We start from the raw sequence: 20,806 nt of genomic DNA, 5'->3' as shown, positions 1-20,806 counted from the left end.
TCAGCCCACGTCCTGATGAGGGAACGTGGGGTGGATCCTGATGTGCACTTACATCACAGATCTTCTGAGATGAAGCCAAAACAATGCCTTGGCTTAGAAATAAAGATCTTTGCTGGAGCCAGACAGCAAAATATAAAGGGATTTTGGTGGAGTGTTGGGAATTTGGGAACTTCTGGCTGCCTTTGAGACCTTTTGTTGGCAGCATCTCTGTCCATGTTCCTCCTGCCTTGGGGGCGCTTTTCTGTTTGATTCCAAGACTTCAGATCATCTGTGCTGGAGGTGTGGCTGCTGAGTGACATCAACTGGGCTTTGTTCTGCTTTTCAAAAAGTTTGGAAAAAAATCTAAGGAATGGTTTATGGGAATAAATCCGTGGTAATGAGAATCCAAAACTGAGTGCCAAGAATTGGGGACGTAGAGGGATGCTTTAATCTCTGTTGCTGCATTGGGCTCCCTCTCCCAAAATTCCACTCTCAGGGGACCAGGAATGGTATATGGCATTCCTGGGATTTTCAGCTTGGGTCTGTTGTGCAGAAGGAGGGAATTCTAAACAAAAGTCCCCTGAGAAGGGGGAAGCAAACAAAGCCTTGAGAGCTGTTCCTGCTCCTGGTGGGGCTGCATAGAAGAGGGTCTGTGGCAGTCTGAGGAAATGGCTGTGCCTGGGCCCCCAGCTCAGTGTCTCTGTCCCTGGAGAGGAGCTGGGTCCCTCTGGTTCCTCGTGTAAAGGCTGGTGACAAAGGACCCCTCTGGATGTCACCATGTGGGGGGAGGTCCTGCTGGTCTGGGCTGGAGCAGAGCCCGCTCCAGGCTGTTGTGCACCAGCACCACATCCATAAAAATCACCACAAATAACAAATGTGAGACTAAAATTAATGTTTGTTTCTACTTGAAGAATTATCAAATGTCAGGGGCTGGAAATTGCTCATGTTTTAATGTCTGCTTATTATTTATAGTGGAACATGATAATTCATGGTTTGCCCTTGCACCTGGGTTTGGCAGCTTTCAGCCCCTTGGTTTTCTCATGGAAAGCTCAGTGGAAGATGTCGGAGGTGATTTCTGTGTCTCACTGGGTGCTCCTGGCCCTGGTGTCAGGGGCTGCTGTGCCTCAGTTTCCCTCTGCTCTCACTCCGCTGGGCTGTGCTGGAGTGGCTCCTTTGTCCCTGCTGTCAGGGGGGCTCAAGCAGGGCAGGCACAGCAGTTGTGAGTGCAGAGTGAGGAGGCTGCTCCCAGGGATGGTTTTCATGGCAACGCTGTGCTCACATCCTCGCTCTGCAGCGCAGCCTCCCAGCCTTTCTCCTCCTCAGAGCTTGCCCAGGTTTCCCAGCCTGGCCATGGCACACGTGGATCAGCCCTGGGGTTTGGAGCTGGGCACCTCTCTGAGCACAGGAGCTCTGTGGGTCCTGTCTGAGCAGCTCTGGCCAGGCCAGCAGGTTTCACAGGGAACCTTTGAGGCTGGAAGAGACCTCTGAGCTGTGCCTGATCCCCACCTTGTCCCCAGCCCAGAGCTCTGAGTGTCACCTCCAGCCCTTCCTTGGGCACCTCCAGGGATGGGCACTCCAAACCTCCCTGGGCAGCCCCTGCCAAGGCCTGGGCACCCTTTCCATGGGGAAATTCCTCCTGGAGACTAAAGCCTGCTGTGAAAGTTGCCATCACATGCTGCAAGGCGAGTGTCTGGCTTGCTGGGGAGGCTCAGCAAGGATCCCCTTGGTTCCCAGGAAAGCCCCCTGGCTTGGGGAGCTGAGCTCTGCTGCAGAGGGTGTTGTGCAATGCAAATATTGACAGGGAATCCTCAGCAGAGCCTCTGTGGCCTCGTGTTCCCCGTGCTCGCTGCGGGGGATCCATTAGCAAACACTGCTTCAGAGATGTGTACTTTTCCTCTGATACCAAGACAGACAGGAATTTTTCATAAGATGTTAATTTCTAGCTGCTTTAGAACTGTATTTATACATGGAAATGGTGCTGCTGCACATGTCAGAGGAGTGAGTGGCCATGGAAAGGCTCCCTGTGTTGGTGCTGATACTTCTGATATTTAAAAACTTGCCACAGAAAGGCAGTTGGGATAAATTAAGAATAAATCCATGGGATATCTTAGCAGGTTGCTGCACTCTTCTGAAACCTCCTCATCCTGTTGCTGATAGTTTCTCCTGAGGAGAAAGGCAAAATAACAGGGGTCTTATTAAGGGTTTTATTTCCCCCACTTGTAGGATTCCTGGGAGGCTGAACGACAGGAGAACTCCCCTGGGGGAGCTGAACTGGATCTTCACAGCCATCACAGACACCATTGCCTGGAACGTCCTGCCCAGAGGTGAGGCTGGGGCAGGGCAGGGGGATGGGGAGTCAGATCCATGAGATGCTGAAATGAGGAGAAAATTAAACCCTGAAACTGGAAGAACAGAACAGGATGGAGCTGAAAGCTAGTTTGTTTTTTATTTGTTCTTTCTTAGCAGAGCATTGCAGAGATCTGATCATTAGAACCCATAAAGGGTTTTTCTGTGCTAACACAATTGTCATAGCTTGAATAATTCTCTTTCTTACTGTATTTGTACAGAGCAATCAGTTTTCTTCCAGCCTTGGTTAGTAGCATGAATAAAGGCTTATTTTCCCCTCTTTGCTGGTGAGGCAGTTTTGTTTCCCATGAGTAACTTCATCCCTCATTTTTCTACCCCTGTTGTGCTCTGAATTGGTACTTCTGGAGCACAAGCAGCCAAATTTGTAAACAGTTCTCCAGCCCAGCTCTTCCTAATGCTCACACAGCATCAATTCTTCTCTGCCCTGTAGAAGAGAGCACATTTGCTATCTTTTAGGATTCATTTTGGCTTCTCATGAGCACATCACACTGCCAGTTAACAGATGGATAGTTCTTGATTAAACAGTACACAGAGGTCCTGTTCTCCCTCCATAATTTTCCAAAAACTTAGTCAGGATGAGCTGAAATGAGACACCAAAAGGGAGGTTTGATCCAGAAAAGGCAAAAAAGAGCCCAAGGTAGAAAGTGTTTAACTGTGTTAAGGTAGAATGGAGCAGCCATGGTGTCTGAGGGAGCTCTGCAGGCAGAATTTCCCTTTCCTGGTTGTCATCACGTCCCTGCAGAGCTGCTGGGAATTCCTCGTCAGTGGAACAAAATGTTAACATGGTTTTATGTCCTAAACCCTTTTCACAATACCTGAGGTGCTGAAACGTGCCCGTGGTGACTCCTGCAATGTCTTGGCAGATCTTTTCCAGAAGCTCTTCCGGCAGGACCTGCTGGTGGCCAGCTTGTTCCGGAACTTTCTGCTGGCAGAGAGGATCATGAGGTCCTACAACTGCACCCCCGTCAGCAGTCCCCGGCTGCCCCCCACCTACATGCACGCCATGTGGTGAGTGCTGGGAGCCCCAGGGCTGCCATGCTGGGTCCCCTGGGCTGCTGGGACTTCCCTGGGTCCCTGGAGGTGTCCCCAGGGGTCTGCAGCACCCTGGGATGGTGGCAGTGTCCCTGCCCGTGGTGGGGGTGGTGATGCTTTAGGGTCCCCTCCAGCCCCAGCCGTGCCACGGTTCCATGGAATCTGTGCAGAGCTTCCCTGCTCCAGTCAGTGGATCAGAATGGAACAGCTTGTGGCAGCCTAAAGCCCATCCCCAAAGCTGCTTCTGCTCTGGGCACTCACAATTTTCCTGTAATTCTGTGGTGCAGCAGCTCCACACCAGCCCTGGCACCTTTCACTCCAAATACCAGAGAAATGGGTCATCTGCTGCCTTTGTTTTCCCAGGGCAAAGCTGCTTCCCAGGGATTTTGTGGAGTGGGGAAAGATCCTTAACTTGTGTTGCTGAAGTAGAAGAAATTCCTGCTGTAGAGTTCCTCTACTTTTACTGTCGCTTTTAAGATGATTAATGGCAATGGAGGGGGAACAGTTATCAAAAAGCTCTTAAATGCAGTTCTGCCTATCAAACCAATGTCCCACGAACAATTATAGTAAAAAAATAATAATAACAGTAATAACAAAAATTCTGGCTTTTATTTTCTTGCTCACTGTGATTAATAGAGCAGCAGCAAATGAGGCCAAGTACAGAGGGGGGCAGTGACACTGAGGGGGCTCCTGGGGGACAGAACAGAGCCTTGCCAAAGGCTGAGGGAGTGACAGGTAAAGGCAGCTGAGGGGGCTCAGCCTGCCTGCATTTCCAGGAGCTTTTTAATGGGTTTGCTCCATAAAAATGTGGAGGAAGGTGAACGTAGAGGGTGATGATGAATGAGTGTAGCACTGACAGCAGCACTGATGAGCTCAGATTCTCAGAGCAGCCTGGGACAGTGGGAGCATCAGCTGAGCTTTAAGGTCCCTTCCAACCAAACATTCTATGATTCCATGGCATGGTTTCTGCAGGCATAGGGGCCAGGCTGGCAACAGGGAGGCCCAGGAGCCTTTGCATGTGCAGGCAAACAATGAGGAGGCATTTGCTGGTCCCACAAAGCTGCTTTAATTATTGAAAATCCTGGAGGAAACTGGGGAGCCTTTGGCTGGAGCTGCCAGCAGCTGAACATTCTGAGTGCTGGGACATGGCAAACAGTGACCCTGAGTGCTTTGGATCAGCAGCTTCTGAGGAAAACTGCTTTGGGCATTTGTGAATGGGATGATCTGTTCTGTCAGTGTCACCCAGGGCTGGGACACTTGTCAGGGCAGAGCTGGAAAAGCCACCCGTGGTGACTCTGAGCTGCTGCTGGCCATGGCAGAGCTCCAGACATCAGCTGCACTTTGCAAGTGCAGGAGGGTAGGACACGGTGTTGCAAGAGCTTCAGAATTAAACAAGTAAATTTCTGGAGTTATTTATGGCTTGTTTTTTTGCCAGCATATTAAAAATCTATATTTTCTGTTCCTTACAGGGACATTATTCATTCTTATTGCCAGCCTATTAAAAGCCTGTGTTTCTGGTTTCCTATGGGAATGTGACCTGGAGTTGGTGCTGCCATCCCTGGGTTGAGCCACAGGAATGAAACTGGGAACTCCTGGATCCCACTTTTTATCCCTCTCAGACTCACATGGCAGTACAACGGGGTCTAGAAACACATTTTCTGTGCTCATATTGTGGTTCTGGAGCAGAGTGGTGCTGGAAATTCCTTTGGGAAGCTGCAGGATGGTGCTGGAGACACCTTTGTGAAGCCCCTCAAAGCACAGCACCTTTGCTGCTGCTTTTTAGGATATACCAGAAGAAATTCCATAAGAACAGGCACACAAGGAGATCTTTTCCATGTGAATCCTAAACATTGGTGAGGTAGAGAGCAAGGGAGCAGGGAATTGACACACTTTATTCAGTGCCCTCCAAAAAACGTGCAGTTTGCAGCAAATCCAGCAAAGGGGAAAATTCCACTTTTGTCCGAGGTGGCTCAGTGGTTATTAGAAACTTTTAGTAATGACAGATTTAGAAACTAATTTAGGGCTCGTTTAAATTTTTTCTAAAAATAATTACTTGTCTGTCACCTTTCACTCAGGAATTTCTAATGGATGCCTTTTCTGAAACCTGCAGACCCATTTTCCAGTTCAGATGAGCTGGGTGATGAGATAAGGGCAGGGGATTTGGCCACAGCGTGCTGGAAAGGATGAAACTCCAGCCAGGGGGTTGTGGGGCTCCTGTGGAACCAAGGTCTGTGGCTCTGGCTGACCCAGCTGAGTTTTCTGATGGGTGATTTATGCAGACTTTTCCCAGATTTTTGATCCCCAGACAGTGTTTTGGGGAGTGAGTCTGGCTGCTGTGGCAAGATCTGCACGTGGTGGGAGCAGCCCTGCAAACAGTCCCTCACCTTGAGCACCAATTTTTGCCTCCTGGATGATTCCCACTGCCCCTTCTGGAGCACAAAATCAACCTGTGCTCTGTCTCCTCTGCTTGCCCCATCTCTGCTGTGGAGAGTTCCCCAGGCCACACTGGGCTGCCTCTTAGCTGGGATCTGGCACAGGTGTAACACAAGTGCTGAGGCTGCTAGAGGTAGGAGCTGCTCTGCCTTTTTTAAAACTTAACCTTTCAAGTTGGTGTTCTGGCCAATTCCTTTGGGAGATTACAGTATTTTACAGATTTTAGCTGGAACTTGAAGAAAAGTGAGAATTTCCATTTTTTGAGGGGATATTTAACCCAGGAGCTGTCAGTCTTCTCCCTTCACCAAGCAGGGAAATGTGGTTTGGAGTCAGGAGAGCTGATCTCTGTGGCCGTGTCCCTTGGAGAGGATCTGACAGGTTATTTCTGGCTTTCCTACTTTTATTGGCTTGCTGAGTTCTGCCTGCTCAGCCCCTTCCCCTGGGGCAGGGGCTGTCTGTGTCTGTGTGGTGCCTCTCTCTGCAAGGTCTTGGCTGCTGCAGGCAGTGCTCTAATGCAGGATTAATATTAACATTAATATTAATATCCATTGATTGGCTGTGCTGTTCAGCTGCGAGTGGCTCTGTCTATTGTGCCTGAGCACAGAGCTCTGTCAGCACCTTGATCTCTGCTGTGATGGATTAGGGTTTGTGCATTACTGCTGGTGCCAGCTGCTTTTATTCACGGCCTCTGAAAAGACCTCATAATGTGTTTGGAAATATTTCCTAACACAGGTCATATATTAAACCCCAAGAGCCTTAATTATGCTTTGGAAGAGCTACAACCCATCCCTAATAGAAACACTGTGGTGTGTTTGCAGGCCATGAAATTTGGGTTGAAAGGAGTCATAATGTACTGCAAATACAGGGAGCTGGAGATTGGAGCTGGAAACAAAACCATAATGCAGCAAGGCAATTCCAGGTGGAGCAGCACAGGAGGGTGCAGGATGGATCAGGGCTGCCCAGCCATCCCTCGGGGAAATGAGGCTGCTGGAGCTGCACCCAAGCACTCAGGGGCTCTGCAAGAAGAAAGTGATTGTTTGAAGAGGTATTTGGAGCTGTTTGACGTTTGAAGGATTAGATTAGGTCAGATTACACAGTAACCAGATATTTTTTGTGTCTATGTGTTAGTCTTACCATCTCCAAGTCCCATTATCGGACTAGGCGACTTTGCTGTGGGACAGAAATAGCAAAGCCTGTGCCCTAACTTGTGGCTGGACCAGGGGGACGTGCTGGGAGAAGAAAAGGATTTCAGACTTTGTCACATATTCATAGCAATAACTAGTTTTTAAAAATAGCTGTGTCTGAGCAGCTTCCCAACTGTGCCCTAAAGCAGCTTAGGGAGGTGACAGGGTGGCTGCCACACAGGTGGGCTGGGGCTGGCATCTGGGGATGTGCTCACACAGGGCATGGCTGGCACTGGACTGCCAGAGCTAATGGGGAATGTCTTGGCCAACAGACCCCAGGGGCTGGGAAATATTTAGTGGCCCCAGAAATGAGGTTCAGAAGGAGGAGCTGCCCCAGGACTGAGCGGGGGCTTCAGCCTCCCTCCAGCTGCTCCTCCAGGCAGGGACACTCCTGTTCCTGTACTTGTGTGGTGCCAGGTAATACCCACTACTCCCAGGGGGAAAGAGAGCATTGAAAGATGTCAAGAATACATTTTTTTTTTAAAAAAAGGACAGAGTTAAAAGCATTAGACATTGAGTCAGCCCCAGAAATTTGAGTGTAAGAAAATCAGCCTCCACGAGCTGCCAGCTAATGGGTACCCGTGGGTGCAGACAGACAGGCTCTAACTGGGCTGAGTTTCTGCTCTCTCAGTGGTTCTGGGGGCTTCCACTGCCTGGCACTTCGTGGGTTTGGGCAATAAACCAGTCCCTGAGCAGGGCTGGGACTCTGCCTTCTGTTCTTTGCTTGAAGTCCAAACTTTGCAGCACCTCCGGGAAGCAAAGAGGCAGCTGATGAGTTTGTGTTAAATTATTAAACATTCAGACAGTCCTGGTGTAATGAAAGGGTATTGGGCTGAGGGGGGGTTCCCTCCACAGACCATTCCTTTTGTGGTGCTGTCTTGGCTTTGGGATAAAGAAAATCCCTTTTTTTAAACTTCCTGTCAGTCTTCCTGCTAAGGAGAGCTTTTAACTTTGTGCAATTAGTTCAAGGTAATATTAAAAAATAATCCTCTTTAACACCTTCTTTCATAGCATAACTCAGCTGAAGTCCTGGGGTGTTTCACAGGGTTGTCACCCTGTGGATACATCACTGTGTCACCCTGTCAGGGTGGAGGGCCTGGAGTTATGGGAATAGAGCAGTGAGGAGGGAGGGAAGAAAGATGTTGAGCCCTTTGTGTCCCAAATGCAGTGAACACAAATCTTGCAGAGCATTTTGCAGGCAGCAGTCTCTGCTGAGGGGGTGCACTGATCTCTGGCTTGGCTTTCATAAATCACTGGTGGGATGCAGCTCCTCCCATCCTGGGTCCCTGCTGCTCCCAGATTTATCTCTTGTTTGTGTGATGGGATTTCGGCAGCACATCCATGGTGTGCCCACCTTTCCCGTTCCCTTTGGGATATTAAAGCTGTCAATCACTGCTCCTCCTCCTCCCAGCCATCACTGTCACCAGCACTGTGACAGTGTTTTCCCTGCTCTCCCTCTCCCCACCCTCCAGGGTTTATTCCTTTCCCATTCATTTGTGGCTTGGTTTGAATCTTGTATTTATTTTAACACGAGTTTAATGCCATTGTCTGTTCAGCCAGCACAGTGAGTTACCTGTGTGTAACCTGTGTGTAACCCCGAGGCTCTAAGGAGGGAGCAGCTGCTGCAGTGATTGGAAGTAGAGGAGTTTTACTTAGGTTGCTGATGTCCTATTGGCTGGAGGATTTGTGTTTTCCACAGACACAGCAGAAGCAGCATTTTGGGTGGTTTGGAAAGGCTGGAGAATCGTTTCAGGGCTGCTTTGGAATGGTTGGAGAAGCATTTGAAGTATTTGGCTTGAGCAGAGCCTCTTCCACAGCTGACATTAATGAACAGCCCTTGGTTGTGGAGAGCAGGAAGGTTAAGGTTTCATGTTGGTGGTTTTTGTTTTGGAAGGCTGAGAAGGTTGGCAGAGGTTTGAATGGTTTGGGTGACGTTGGCTCTGGTGGTTTCCAACAGCCTGTCTTTAGAAGCGTCAAAAAGAGATTTCATTTTAATCTACTCAAATCTCTTTTAAAATTTTTTGTTTGTTCTTTCTGATAACACTTAAACCCTTTGAGAGCTGACCTCGCAGGGCTGCTTTGGGCATTTTTGTAGCAGTATTAGTGCTGCTTATCTGAAATTACTGTGTAGAGCTCAGCATCTTCCCTGTGTGCTGCTGCAGTGAGTGACCCTCAGAATCCTTTTGTGGGCAGCCAAAATCAGAGCAGTTGTCTCTGGTCTCTGAACCATTCTACTTCTGCATAGTAAAACATACCTCAAAGGCCCTGTGGGCTGACATTCTCCAGTGCTGCAGAAATTTCTTTAGGTGTTTTTCCCATTTCTCCCTGGAACCAGGGAATATCGAGCACTTCTAAACCAGACAACACTGTCCACATTCCTGGATGGTCAGGATTTCAATTTCCCTTGCTGTTCCTTATGCCAACTTGTAAAGCCTTCTCTTCCCTCTCTCCCTTCTTGCAGGCAAGCCTGGGACCTTGCTGTTGACATTTGCCTCTCCCAGCTACCCACCATCATCGAGGAAGGAACCGCCTTCAGGGTGAGTTGGGGGCTGTCCTGACACGTGGGCCCAGCTCCAGCCATTCTCTGACACCCCAGTTCAGCTCACCACTTCTGCTGGTGCAGTTTGAGAGTTTATGTTTGGGAAAAACTGTAAGTGGCTGGCACAGGGTGCCCAGAGAAGCTGTGGCTGCCCCTGGATCCCTGGAGGCTGGAGCACCCAGGGACAGTGGAAGGTGTCCCTGCCCATGGCAGGGGTGGCACTGGATGGGCTTTAAGGCCCCTTCCAAGCCAAACCAGTCTGGAATTCTGTGATTCTCCCTTAGAGGAACAGACAAAAATCAAGTTTAAGCTCTTCCCTGCTGCATGTTCCAGCCCCCAGGTGGGGTGAGCAGGAAGCTCCTGGCACTTAGAAGCAGTGCCTGAGAACTCAGAACGTTCCACAGCACTCAAACTTGACCAGGTGCTGTTACCCAAAAGGGCCCAACATGCAGCACAGTTTTTGAAATTAAAAGCCTCAATGTGAAAGTTATCTCTTATTAGAGTTCTGTTCAAATTTAAAATAGAGTTTGAGGGTGTGTCCAGAGAGTTCTCTTAAGCTTAGTGTTGTTAATAGGAGTCACTGGGGGGTTTTCTGCTTTATTTAATCTCGGAGAGCAAAAAAGAAAAAAATTTAATATTATATTTAGTTTAAATTCCTTTATTCAGAATGGATTTTTCTTAATATTCCTTTGACATTTCATGATGTGAAACCTTTAAATAATAATTACTGTACAAGCTCATGTCCCTGTTCCACCCTGATGTCTTTCTACTTTTCAGTAGCATTCTTGCAGTTTATTTATATTAATTTCCAAAACTTCCCAAGGTTTTCTGGCTGTAATTACAGGTTGTCTCCAAAGCCCTGAGTGCAGGAGGAGAACTGTGGGCTCCTGCCAGACTGGGTGTTGATCAGGATGCCCTGAGGCCTTTATCCTCCCACCCCTTGCTTTCCTCACTCTGTGCTCTGCTTTAGAACGTAAAAAATACTATTTTTCTCTCCTGGCTTACGTTCATTTTTACTTTCAGTCTCTAACAATGTCATTGGAGGATTTTTTTATTAGTGTTAACCCTCAGCTGGGCATTCTCTGTCAAGTGAGCTGAAATTCAGGAGATTTCTGAGTGTTTTGGGGTGGGAGGAGGCACAGACTTGCTGGGATCAGACAGGAGGTCAGCGAAGAAGAGTGACCATTCTCAGCTGGAGATCGATTCAGGCTAGGCTGGGAACAATTTACAGGCTGGTTTTCAAGCCTGACAAATGTGGTTTATTGAGGATTTGGGCTGCAATGGAGGCAGGTTGAGCCTCAGTGTACAGCTGGGGCTGGGAGCTAGAGTACAGCCAGATTCCTGCCTGGGTGGGGGTTGGCTGGTGCTGGCCAGGGAGGCAGGAAAGGGACAGGGGACAGTCCCTGTGGTCACTGTGGCCACTGGCAGCTTGGCAGGGCTGGGGAGCACCCGGGTGAGGCACAGGGACCTGCTGGGGGCTGGCAGTGCAGCCTGCCCTGGGCACAGCCCTGGGCACACCCTCGGGGCTGGGGGGGTCTCAGCAGCACATCACAAACCTCTCCTGGCTACTCCCAGGTGTTCTTGCCTGCTCGGAGCTGGAAAGCACAGTAACCTGATGGAGGAGGGCCTGGGGGCTCCCGCTGCTCCTGCAGGGATGGGTTTGGGCTGGGTCTCTCTCCCTCCTCCATCCCTTCCCTCCTCCTTCTCCACTGATTTCTGTTTCTCTGTGGATTTCTACCTGGAAGCTGCCGTGTGCTTTGGTCAGTGCATTCTCACCCTGAGTTGGCAGCATATCCTCAGGGTGATGGATGACACGAGGGATTGACTTTCATTGCACCTGGGTTGTGTCTCTGGACAGGGCAGAGGCAGCTCCAAGCGCTGCTGCAGGAGTGAAATGGCCTCTGCAGAGCTGATAAATCCACTGCTGCTCCATCTGCTGCTCTGGGCAGAGCAGTCACACTTCCCTAAGACCTTCTGTGCTCACTTTTCCTCTTTCTCTGCTCTTTCCTTCTTTTCTTCCCAACACATTTAAAGGAACATGTGTCTGCCCAGCCTTTGGGAAGTTTTTGTGCATGCAGAAAACCCCAAGCTAACATGTATCAGTTACAAACCACGGCTTCAGGGAACAGTGAGGTCCATAGGTGTCAGAACTCCTGCCTTCACTCCTTGGTGCTAAAGCCATGCCTGCATTCCCACTTTGCTCCCCCAGCACAGCCCCTTCTTCGCCGAGCAGCTCACGGCCTTCCAGGTGTGGCTGACCATGGGCGTGGAGAACCGCAACCCCCCGGAGCAGCTGCCCATCGTCCTGCAGGTCAGTGCTGGCTCCTGTCCCTGCCAGGGGGGTCCCTGTCCCTGCCAGGGGTGTCCCTGCCTCTCCCTGTCCCTGCCAGGGGTGTCCCTGCCTCTCCCTGTCCATGCCAGGAGGGTCCATGCCTTTCTGTGTTCCTTCCAGGTGTGTCCCTGCCTCTCCCTGCCAATGCCAGGGTGTCCCTGTCTGTGTCAGGGGTGTTCCTGCCTGTCCCTGCCCATGTCAGGAGGGTCCATGCCTCTCTGTGTCCCTTCCAGGGGCGTCCCTGCCTCTCCCTGCCATATGTCCATGTCTCCTGCCCCCTCAGCCTCGAGCTGCCACCCCGATGGCCTTTGGGAACATAAATACCAGGGGCTTCTCCAGGATAAATGAGAGCTGGTTGTGTGTTCACCAGACCCACGTGGATGAACCCAAAGTGCTTTTCCTGCCCCATCCCATGGCTCTGGTCCATGTGTGGCTCTGCTGCCACTCTGAGAGCAGCACATCTTCATTGTCCCTCCTCTGACATCTCTTCTGTGTCCCAGCTCTGTCAGGCAGAGACTTTTATCTTCACATTTTCAGAAAGGGGAAGTTACTGCAGCATAAATTGTTTGGAAATGTCTTTTATCCGTCTGGTACAGCCTGGGAAGTGCTCCCTTTAATGTGGGGCTGAAGTCTTGCTGCAGGAACTCACAGCCAGGTCTCTGCAGACCTGCAGGGTGGGGGTTCTGCAGGCACTGCTCAGACGAGGCAGAGGTCTCGTGTTGGAAGGAGAGGAAATCCAGGGGAAGCAGAACTTGGTGTTTCAGGCAGTGTTCTATGGCAGGGCCAGGATTGCAGCTGTCATCTGGAGCCTGCTCTGGCCTCCCCTCCCCTGCAGTTTGTGCTGACAGAAATACAAACCCCAGCCCAGGGACCTGTGGGTAGCACAATTTAAAGCCTTTTTTTTTAAGGAATGTCTCTTGTACAGGGATTTGTGAGGAGACTCCCCTTCCCTGTCAGCTGGGTGTGTGACTGACAGCACCATCCATCTCTGCAAGACCAGATTTTAATTTCCTGAGTCTCCCAAGCCTTGAGAGATGAGGTGGATAAGCAGATGTGTGGTTTGTCTCTGTCACTGCCATGGAAGCAGGCAGGATTTTGCTCCAGCTCCAACTTTGCTGCTTTCCAATGGATTGTTTGGCACCAGCAGGCTCTGCAGAAGCGTGACTGCAGTGGAACTGAGAGGTCACCTGGCAAAGGAACCTGTGTTCCTGCCTGGAGCAAATCCGAGCCGGGACAGCGTAATTGTTGTTATAATTATAGCATATTAATTGTACAGTGGAATAAGATGGGTTGGTAACAGGTCTGAGCATCCTGAGAATCCAAGCCCAGATGATCCAGGGCAGGAAGGGAGGGAGTTTCAGACCCTCTCTGGTCTGTTTTCAGACCCCAGGGAGAGAAGCCATCAGAAAGCAGCAGCACACACAGCCTGGCCAGCCTTGATCCCTGTCAGACTCACTCTGTGGGATCTCCTGTGCACAGATCACTGCAGGCCCTGACCTCATCCTGCCTTTGTGAGGAGCTGCCTGCTAAAATACAGACTGTGACATGTCAGTGATCCCCCTGTGTCCTGGCTCATCCCCAATTTGCATGTGTGGATGTAATTAACTGCCCATTTTCTGCCTGGGAATGGTGAGGGACGCAGCTGGTGACGCAGGGCTGCGTGCGTGGGGTGGCACACGAGCACCTCCGTCATTCCACCAGGAGGAATAATGGAATGAAGGAATAAAGGAACTGCCCCCCATCCTCACCCCAGGCTCTGGAACATGTCTCAGCCTGGGCCCAGGGTGTTGTGCAGATCCAGTGGGGAGCTGGGAGTGGGAAATCCTGCGAGACCAAGGGCTTTGTTTGGGGTGGACAATGGCAAACCAGAGCTTTCCCAGTCAGACACAGAGTGCTTTAGGGGAATGTGCTGTGGGAGGGCGAAGTGAGGAGCTGGGGTTGATCTTCACCCAGACAGCCTTTCCAATTAGTTCCCTTTCTTGGCAGAGTTTGGAGTTCCTTGGTTTCTCTGCAGGCTGGCGGGTCCCAGCTGTGCCACATCTGTGCCTCTTGCCTCTGCCAGCTCCTGCTCTGCCCCAGCCCTGCTCCAGCCTCACCTGCCCTGCTCTCTGCTCCTGCTGTAATCCCAAATAGCTGCCCTTGTTATTCCTGGGCTGGTTGATGGAATAGGCTGGTGCCAACTAGGGCAGGATGACCAAAATCCTTTATCTTATGATCTGTCCTGAGATCTGAGCTCTGATATTCAGAGTGAACCCATAGCAGTAGTTATCACATCCCCCTGCTTTCTTCTGGACTTTTCCTGCACCACCTCAGTATCCAGTACCAGTCATCCGGAGTGTGAGATGTGAGCCAAGTAATTTAGTTATTCTTCATTATTAAACATGAAAAATAATCTAATTTCAATATGCAGCATGCAAACACACTGAGAAGGGGATGGAAATGGGGAGGTAAATCAAGGAGTCTCTTTCCCCAAGATCCACACTGAAGGATGTTCCTCAATTTAAACTGAGGATTAAACGTTGCATTCCAATATCTTACATCTGTTAAGGAGATTAAGAACTGCAAGTCTATCTGTTAATATTTCACACCAGGGTAGGTATAAGCCAGTAAAGCACCACCTCATTAGCGTTGTCAGACTCCATTTTAATGAGATTTTTATTAACGACCAACATGACCTTTTGCTCCCTCTTAAGTGTCTGCTATTGATTTGCCAAGGAAAGCAAAGCCTCTTCCTGTGCTCCTGAGCTGTTGGGAGCAGTGGGAGGCTGGGCTGGCGCTGTCCTTTGGGTCCTGCTGCAGGAACCACCGCCAGCCGGGCTGGGAAAGGCAGCTGGGATCCTTGGGGATTGCTCCACAAAGAGCATTCCCAGCTGCCAGGCTTTGGCAGTGGCCCTGCAAGCACAGGAGGAGTTTTCCCTGGCCAGTAGCCCCAGAAACCCCAGTAGCCCCAGGAACCCCAGTAGCCCCAGAAATTCTAGTAGCCCCAGTAGCCCCAGGAACCCCAGTAACCCCAGAAATTCTAGTAGCCCCAGTAGCCCCAGAAACCCCAGTAGCCCCAGAAACCCCAGTAGCCCCAGAAACTCCAGTAACCCCAGTAGCCCCAGAAACCCCAGTAGCCCCAGAAACTCCAGTAACCCCAGTAGCCCCAGAAACCCCATTAGCCCCAGTAGCTCCAGAAACCCCAGTAACGCCATCCCTCTGCCCTGCAGGTGCTGCTGAGCCAGGTGCACCGGCTGCGAGCGCTGGATCTGCTGGGGAGGTTCCTGGACCTGGGGCCCTGGGCTGTCAGTCTGGTGCGTGGGGGCTGCACGTGGGCTCCAAGCCTCCCTCCTGCCTCGGCAGGGGTGGTAAATGCAGCTGGTGGCTGAGGGCAGGGAGCTGGGGAGGATCAGCCACACATCTGACAGGTGACCGGGGTGGTGCGCTCGTGTGAGCGCTGTCACACGGGTTTGTGTTTGTCACATCCATCCCCCTGTTCCTTCCCAGTACACCAAAGGGAGCTCCTTGCCAATAGTTAAGTGTGAAATAATGCAAGGGACAAACCAGGAGGAAATATCTGGGGCAGGTAAGAAGGTTTGTCATATAAAATAAATAGCCCAAAAAAGCATATGCATTTATTATGTGTTCTTTGAGCTTACTGGCTGCATCATTTTCTTCTCCTTTATCCGTTTGGTGTTTGGATTTTACAAGCTCTTCTGAGCAAGCAGCAGCTGCATTCTGCAGTTTGGAAAGTGGCAGCACAGTGTGGAGCATAAATAAGAATTAAACAGAGGAGCAGTTTAAAGCAGTCCCATAAATGAAGCTGTTTGATGATAAGTGATGAAGATGAAGCACCAGCTGGTTGTGGAGCAGCTCAATGATGGGACTTTGTAGTGGTTTGCTTTACCTCTTCCTGGAGAGACCTGTTAATTTCTAGTGGGAAGGCTGGAATTCCTGAACTTTGTGACGTGTTTAGCTGGGAGAGCCAGCTGAGCTGAGGGAAGTGAGGATATGGAGCATAAAACTGCCCCAGGCTGTGAGGAGAGGAAGCTGGTGCTGGATTAACTCAGGCTCTCCATGGACCAAATGAGTCTGGAAATACCTGGTGCCATTCAAGATTAAAATAACAACAAACACACAGGGATCCCCTCTTTACTGAAAACATGGGAAATTATTTCCTACCAGATTTCTCAGCTGTGCCTGTAAAAATGCTGCATCCTGGGCCCTGCTGGGGGACTCAGCTGCCTTGGGGGGTTTGCTCCCAGGGTTTTACTGACAAGGATTTGTTCTCTCCCTCCCAGGCCCTTTCTGTTGGCATTTTCCCCTATGTGCTGAAGCTCCTGCAGAGCTCAGCCCGTGAGCTGAGACCTCTCCTTGTGTTCATCTGGGCCAAGATCCTGGCAGTGGACAGTGTGAGTATTCCTGCCCCAGCAGGGCACTGCCTCAGCCAGAGCTCTGCTTGCTGGGCTTTCAAATAAATAATGAAGCTGGTAAGTAATTGCAGATAAATTTGTAGAGTCGTATCTCTGACTCAGTGGTTTGTGGGTGCAATTAGTTGAGCACTGTAAAATTATTAGGAGAGGTGCACACATTAATTCAGGCACAATTGCAAGTCCATGTAGACTGTCTGAACTGCTGCGGATGTTGGATCTTTCCTCTTTGGGGTTTATTTTTGTATCTCTCCTGCATTTCAGTATGGAGCATAGCACTGAATTCATGAAGGTTTTCCTTATGTTGATCTAGCACTGTCAGGTTTAGTTTTATAACAATATTTTCATTAACAAGAATTTTCATTAACAAGCCTAAGAGGATTTGGGAAAGCAAAGAAAATGAAAACTATTCATCTTGGAGCTCCTCTGGAAAAGCTCATTTGTGGTGCACCCGAGGCTGGTGCCTCAGCCCCAGGTGTGTGCCAGGGGCTCAGGTGTGACTCCCATGTGGTGTCATGCCCCTCACACCTTTCCTCCCATGCTCTGGCATTGCCTCACTTGTTTGCAGGCTGAGCTTTACAGCAAAACAAAACAAAAAAAAACCTCTCAAATGGTGGGTTTGGGTTTCTTTGTGCTGTTTCACTCACTCATTCCACCAGCACATGGTGGGAGTGGGAGGGAGGAGGGGGAAGTGCTGTGGACGCTGCTGAGGGAGGGAACGGGCAGCAGCTCCTTGCAAACAGAATATTTTCTGTTACTCTGAACTTGCACACCAAGCCTGCAGCATGGCTGGGTCACGCTGTGTTCCTACTCCCAGAGGAGCTGTTTATTCCCTGAGGAGGAGGAGGAGGTGTCAGTGCTGCTGGGTTCCCGTGTGTTCCCTGCTGGGAGGGGCTCAGGGGAGGCTCTGTGACCCTCCCTCCCTCCTGAGCCCCAGGAGCTGGCAGCAGAGGCAGAGCAGCAGGGTGGCCTGGGCAGTCCCTGTGCTGCTGTCCAGGGGCTGGTCCTGCGTGGGGAACACAAAGTGCTGACACTGGAAGGCTCTGAGAGGAGCCTGGGGTGAGCAGGAGTCAGGGAAGCCTCTCTCTTGTAGCTGCAGCCTGGCAGCCATCCAGGCCCTCTGCTCCTGGCTCTGCCAAAAGCAGCAGCCTCACTCTCTTCAGCACTAAAATATTCCCTTGCATCTCTGCCTTGCCATCCCCCCCTCCCCTTTCAGCAATTAGTTCCCTCCTTCACCTTCTCCTCTTGATCAAAAATGTATGATTCTGTCCCGTGCCACAGGGAGCTGATGCCAACTCGGGGTTTCCTCTCTTCCATTTTCACTTTCTCCACGTGGATCCTCTCGGAGTGACCCCAGAACATCAGCCTGGAGCCTGGGCTGGTGTGTCAGCAGAGCCCTGAGCTCCCCACTGAGGCCAGCCCAGGAGCCTGCCCTGAGCTCCCCAGAGCTCTGCAGCCTGGGCTGGCTCTAGTAGGAGACAGAAATTACTGGGGAGGTTTAATGTGCACAGAGGTGGCTCCTTTGACTCTTCCCCACAGCAGGAGCTCACATTTCCTGCTGTTTGTGGCACTGTGGGAGTGGCAGAGGCTTCCCTGCCCTGGCCCTTGGGGCTGTCTGGTTTCAGCCCCCAGGAAGGGCTTGAGCTTTATTTGGCTTCTCAAATGAAAACCAGGTGGGAGAAAAATGGTTAAGAAATGAAAGGTTTCTATGTCACTGGAGGGACAAATGTGTGTGTTGTGGTTCTCATTGTGGTTTTCTTGTCTTTTTCAGTCGTGCCAGGCTGACCTGGTGAAGGACAATGGGCACAAGTATTTCCTCTCAGTCCTGGCAGATCCTTACATGCCAGTAAGGACAAGTCACATTTATTCAGACTCTAGCATTTGCTTGCCTTGTTTTTGCTGGTGTGCTGCTGTTGGGTGCCTCCCCCTGCAGTGGCACCCGGTGCTGTGCTGGGCAGAGCCCCTGCTGAGCTGTGTGACACAGCAGCCACACAGCCAAGGCTTTACAACTCCTTTGGGGTTCTGAAAGCAGTCTCTGAGGGTGGGAGCTCGGGCTCCAGGATGGCTGCTGGAGCAGGGAATTGCCCCACAGCTTTGGCAATTCTCTCTGCAGCAGCTGGGTTCCCATAAGGGTGTTTGGGGGTCTCCCCAGAACTGCTTGGGAGCTGGGGAAGTGCCTGAGGTGTAACAGGCCTGGTGCCAAGAAAGGGGAAAGAAAGTGGGAATTTTCTCATTCTTTCACCATGGCACAACCTGCTCTGGGGATGATGCCCTGTTTCAGGGTGGGCTGTGGCTGTTCCCTGCCCTGTTGCCAGGTAACCTCAGTCTGTGTTGTTTTCAGGCTGAGCACAGGACAATGACAGCGTTCATCCTGGCCGTGATTGTCAACAACTACAACACTGGGCAGGTGAGTCCCAGCAGTCCTTTCCCTTCATCCTCTCCACCTCTCTCTGCCTCGTGCCTTTGCTTTGGTGCAAGTGCCCTGGCTTGCACTAAGCCCAAAACTGGACTTGGAAACAGAACTGGGATACTGGTTTTTGTTATTTCTGTGTGGATTAAGAGAAGAATTGTCCTGGAGATGTGAGAGACATTCTGTACCCAGCACCTGGCAGTGGGGGACAAGGACAAGGGTCCCTTCACAGCCACTGGCACAGAAAGAGTTCCTGGTGCTGTCCAGTGGGAGCCTGATGGCTGGGAATGGTCTGTGGCTTGAGCCATAAACCTTGGGGTTCTGACAGGTGCAAGGAGTGTTTCCAAAGAGGGAAAACTAAGCTTTATGCATTACAGAAAGCATTCTAATGCTCAACTGCTTTATCAACTCTAGCTGCCTTTCCCTTCATGCTGCCGGTATTCTGTAACGAAATCAGTCTGGAACCACAGAACGATTATTTTCTCTTGGCTTCCTGACTCCTTCAGAAATAGTCTCCTTCTGTGGGGATGAGGTGGGAAGCTGTCATCCCAAACAAAAGGCTTGGTTTGTGTTGCAGGAAGCCTGTCTGCAGGGGAACCTGATAGCAATCTGCCTGGAGCAGCTGAACGATCCCCACCCTCTCCTCAGGCAGTGGGTGGCCATTTGTCTGGGGAGGATCTGGCAGAACTTCGACTCAGCCAGGTGGTGTGGAGTGAGAGACAGCGCCCATGAGAAGCTCTACAGCCTCCTCTCAGATCCAATCCCAGAGGTAAAGCTCCAACTCTTTTGGTGAACGCCACTCAGATTGGCAGGAGGACTGAAGTTCCTGCAGAGCAGGGCTTTCTAGAGCTTTGTGTTTGTGTCTGGTTCAGAGAAAGATCTTGCTGCTGTTTCTTCAAGGTGATGCAAATGAAACAAACCCTACAAGGGGAGCTTCCAAAGAAATGCAGAGGGAGTTCATAGAACCCCGAGCCCCTGGGACCTGGGCACTGCAGTGCCACAGCTTTTACTTCCCTTGCATATATCAGAAGTTGTTAAAAATGTGGTCTCAAAACTCACTGTGTTTTGCAAAAAAACCCTCTAATCGTTTTGTCCAAGTATGAAAACTCCACTCCCCCTGCTCATTGAGAAAACATATCTTTAATTGGCTGTGCTGACACTCCCAGGAGAGGAGGGATTGTGCAGGGCCTGGCAGTGACTGACAGAGCCCATCAGACCCAGCACACACCCTGGGAGAATTGAGCTGACATAAACAGCTCTGATAACGTGCAGAGATTAGAGATGAGATCCCCCTCCACATCCGGTCTCTGTCCTGCATCCTCCTCTTGTTGTCCCTGGCCCCATCCTCCCAATTTTTTGATGAATGTTTCTGCAGAGGTGGGGTGGCTTTCCAAAGTTTTGCCTCATTTTTCTCGTTTTTTCCATCAACTACCATCCCATAAGCCTGAAGACTGTAGTCATCACTCCTGTAAAAGATCCACATGCCAACAGGAGCTGCATGTACCCTATTCCTGTTAATTAATATTCAAGGCAACACCAACTGGAAGAGTCACCCATGGGAAGGTCACTGAGTATTCTGGGAAATTTAACATATCCTGCATCTGTGAATGCTTGGAACTCAGTTTGCTGAGGCTGCTGGGGTTGTTGCTCCCCACGGGCTCACCTGACCCAGCAGCTCAGGTTTGCAGCACTGCTGTTTGTGGGGATAAATGATAAATGACTCCCCCGTGGCAGCAGAGGGGACAGCCAGGGCTGTTTGTGTCCCCAGGTTCGCTGTGCTGCAGTCTTTGCTCTGGGCACCTTCGTGGGCAACTCGGCGGAGCGCACGGACCACTCGACCACCATCGACCACAACGTGGCCATGATGCTGGCCCAGCTCATCAACGATGGCAGCCCCATGGTGCGCAAGGTGAGGGGCTGGGCTGTGCTCTGGGCCTGTCCCTGCTGCCCTGAGCCACAGCCTGTGCAGGGAGTGAGGGAGCTCTGCTCCGTGAAAAGGCCTCCCTGCCTTTAGAACCCCGCAGGCTGCTCCAGAGTAGCTCTTCAGCTTTGGGAGAGTTACAGTTTCTGAGGCACTGTCGTACATCAATAGTACATTAAATGGTTTTTGACATTCTGGAT

The 20,806-nt window shown here is 50.7% G+C and overlaps 1 protein-coding gene across 2 annotated transcripts in view; it reads left to right on the top strand.

Annotated features, from left to right (window-relative positions):
- The window catches only part of RPTOR (regulatory associated protein of MTOR complex 1), a 98,393-nt gene that overhangs the window by 37,671 nt on the left and 39,916 nt on the right, over nt 1-20,806 (top strand). For both annotated transcript variants that reach the window (XM_021534088.3, XM_077787409.1), the window contains exons 8-17: nt 2,203-2,303; nt 3,210-3,354; nt 9,457-9,532; nt 11,744-11,845; nt 15,076-15,159; nt 16,147-16,257; nt 18,047-18,121; nt 18,617-18,682; nt 19,263-19,454; nt 20,454-20,594. In XM_021534088.3, the coding sequence (XP_021389763.1) occupies nt 2,203-2,303; nt 3,210-3,354; nt 9,457-9,532; nt 11,744-11,845; nt 15,076-15,159; nt 16,147-16,257; nt 18,047-18,121; nt 18,617-18,682; nt 19,263-19,454; nt 20,454-20,594 (1,093 nt within the window). The remainder of the gene's footprint in view (nt 1-2,202; nt 2,304-3,209; nt 3,355-9,456; nt 9,533-11,743; nt 11,846-15,075; nt 15,160-16,146; nt 16,258-18,046; nt 18,122-18,616; nt 18,683-19,262; nt 19,455-20,453; nt 20,595-20,806) is intronic.

The sequence above is a fragment of the Lonchura striata genome, chromosome 19, assembly GCF_046129695.1.
Source record: "Lonchura striata isolate bLonStr1 chromosome 19, bLonStr1.mat, whole genome shotgun sequence".
Taxonomy (NCBI): domain Eukaryota; kingdom Metazoa; phylum Chordata; class Aves; order Passeriformes; family Estrildidae; genus Lonchura; species Lonchura striata.
This window is presented reverse-complemented; position numbering and strand designations above follow the sequence as displayed.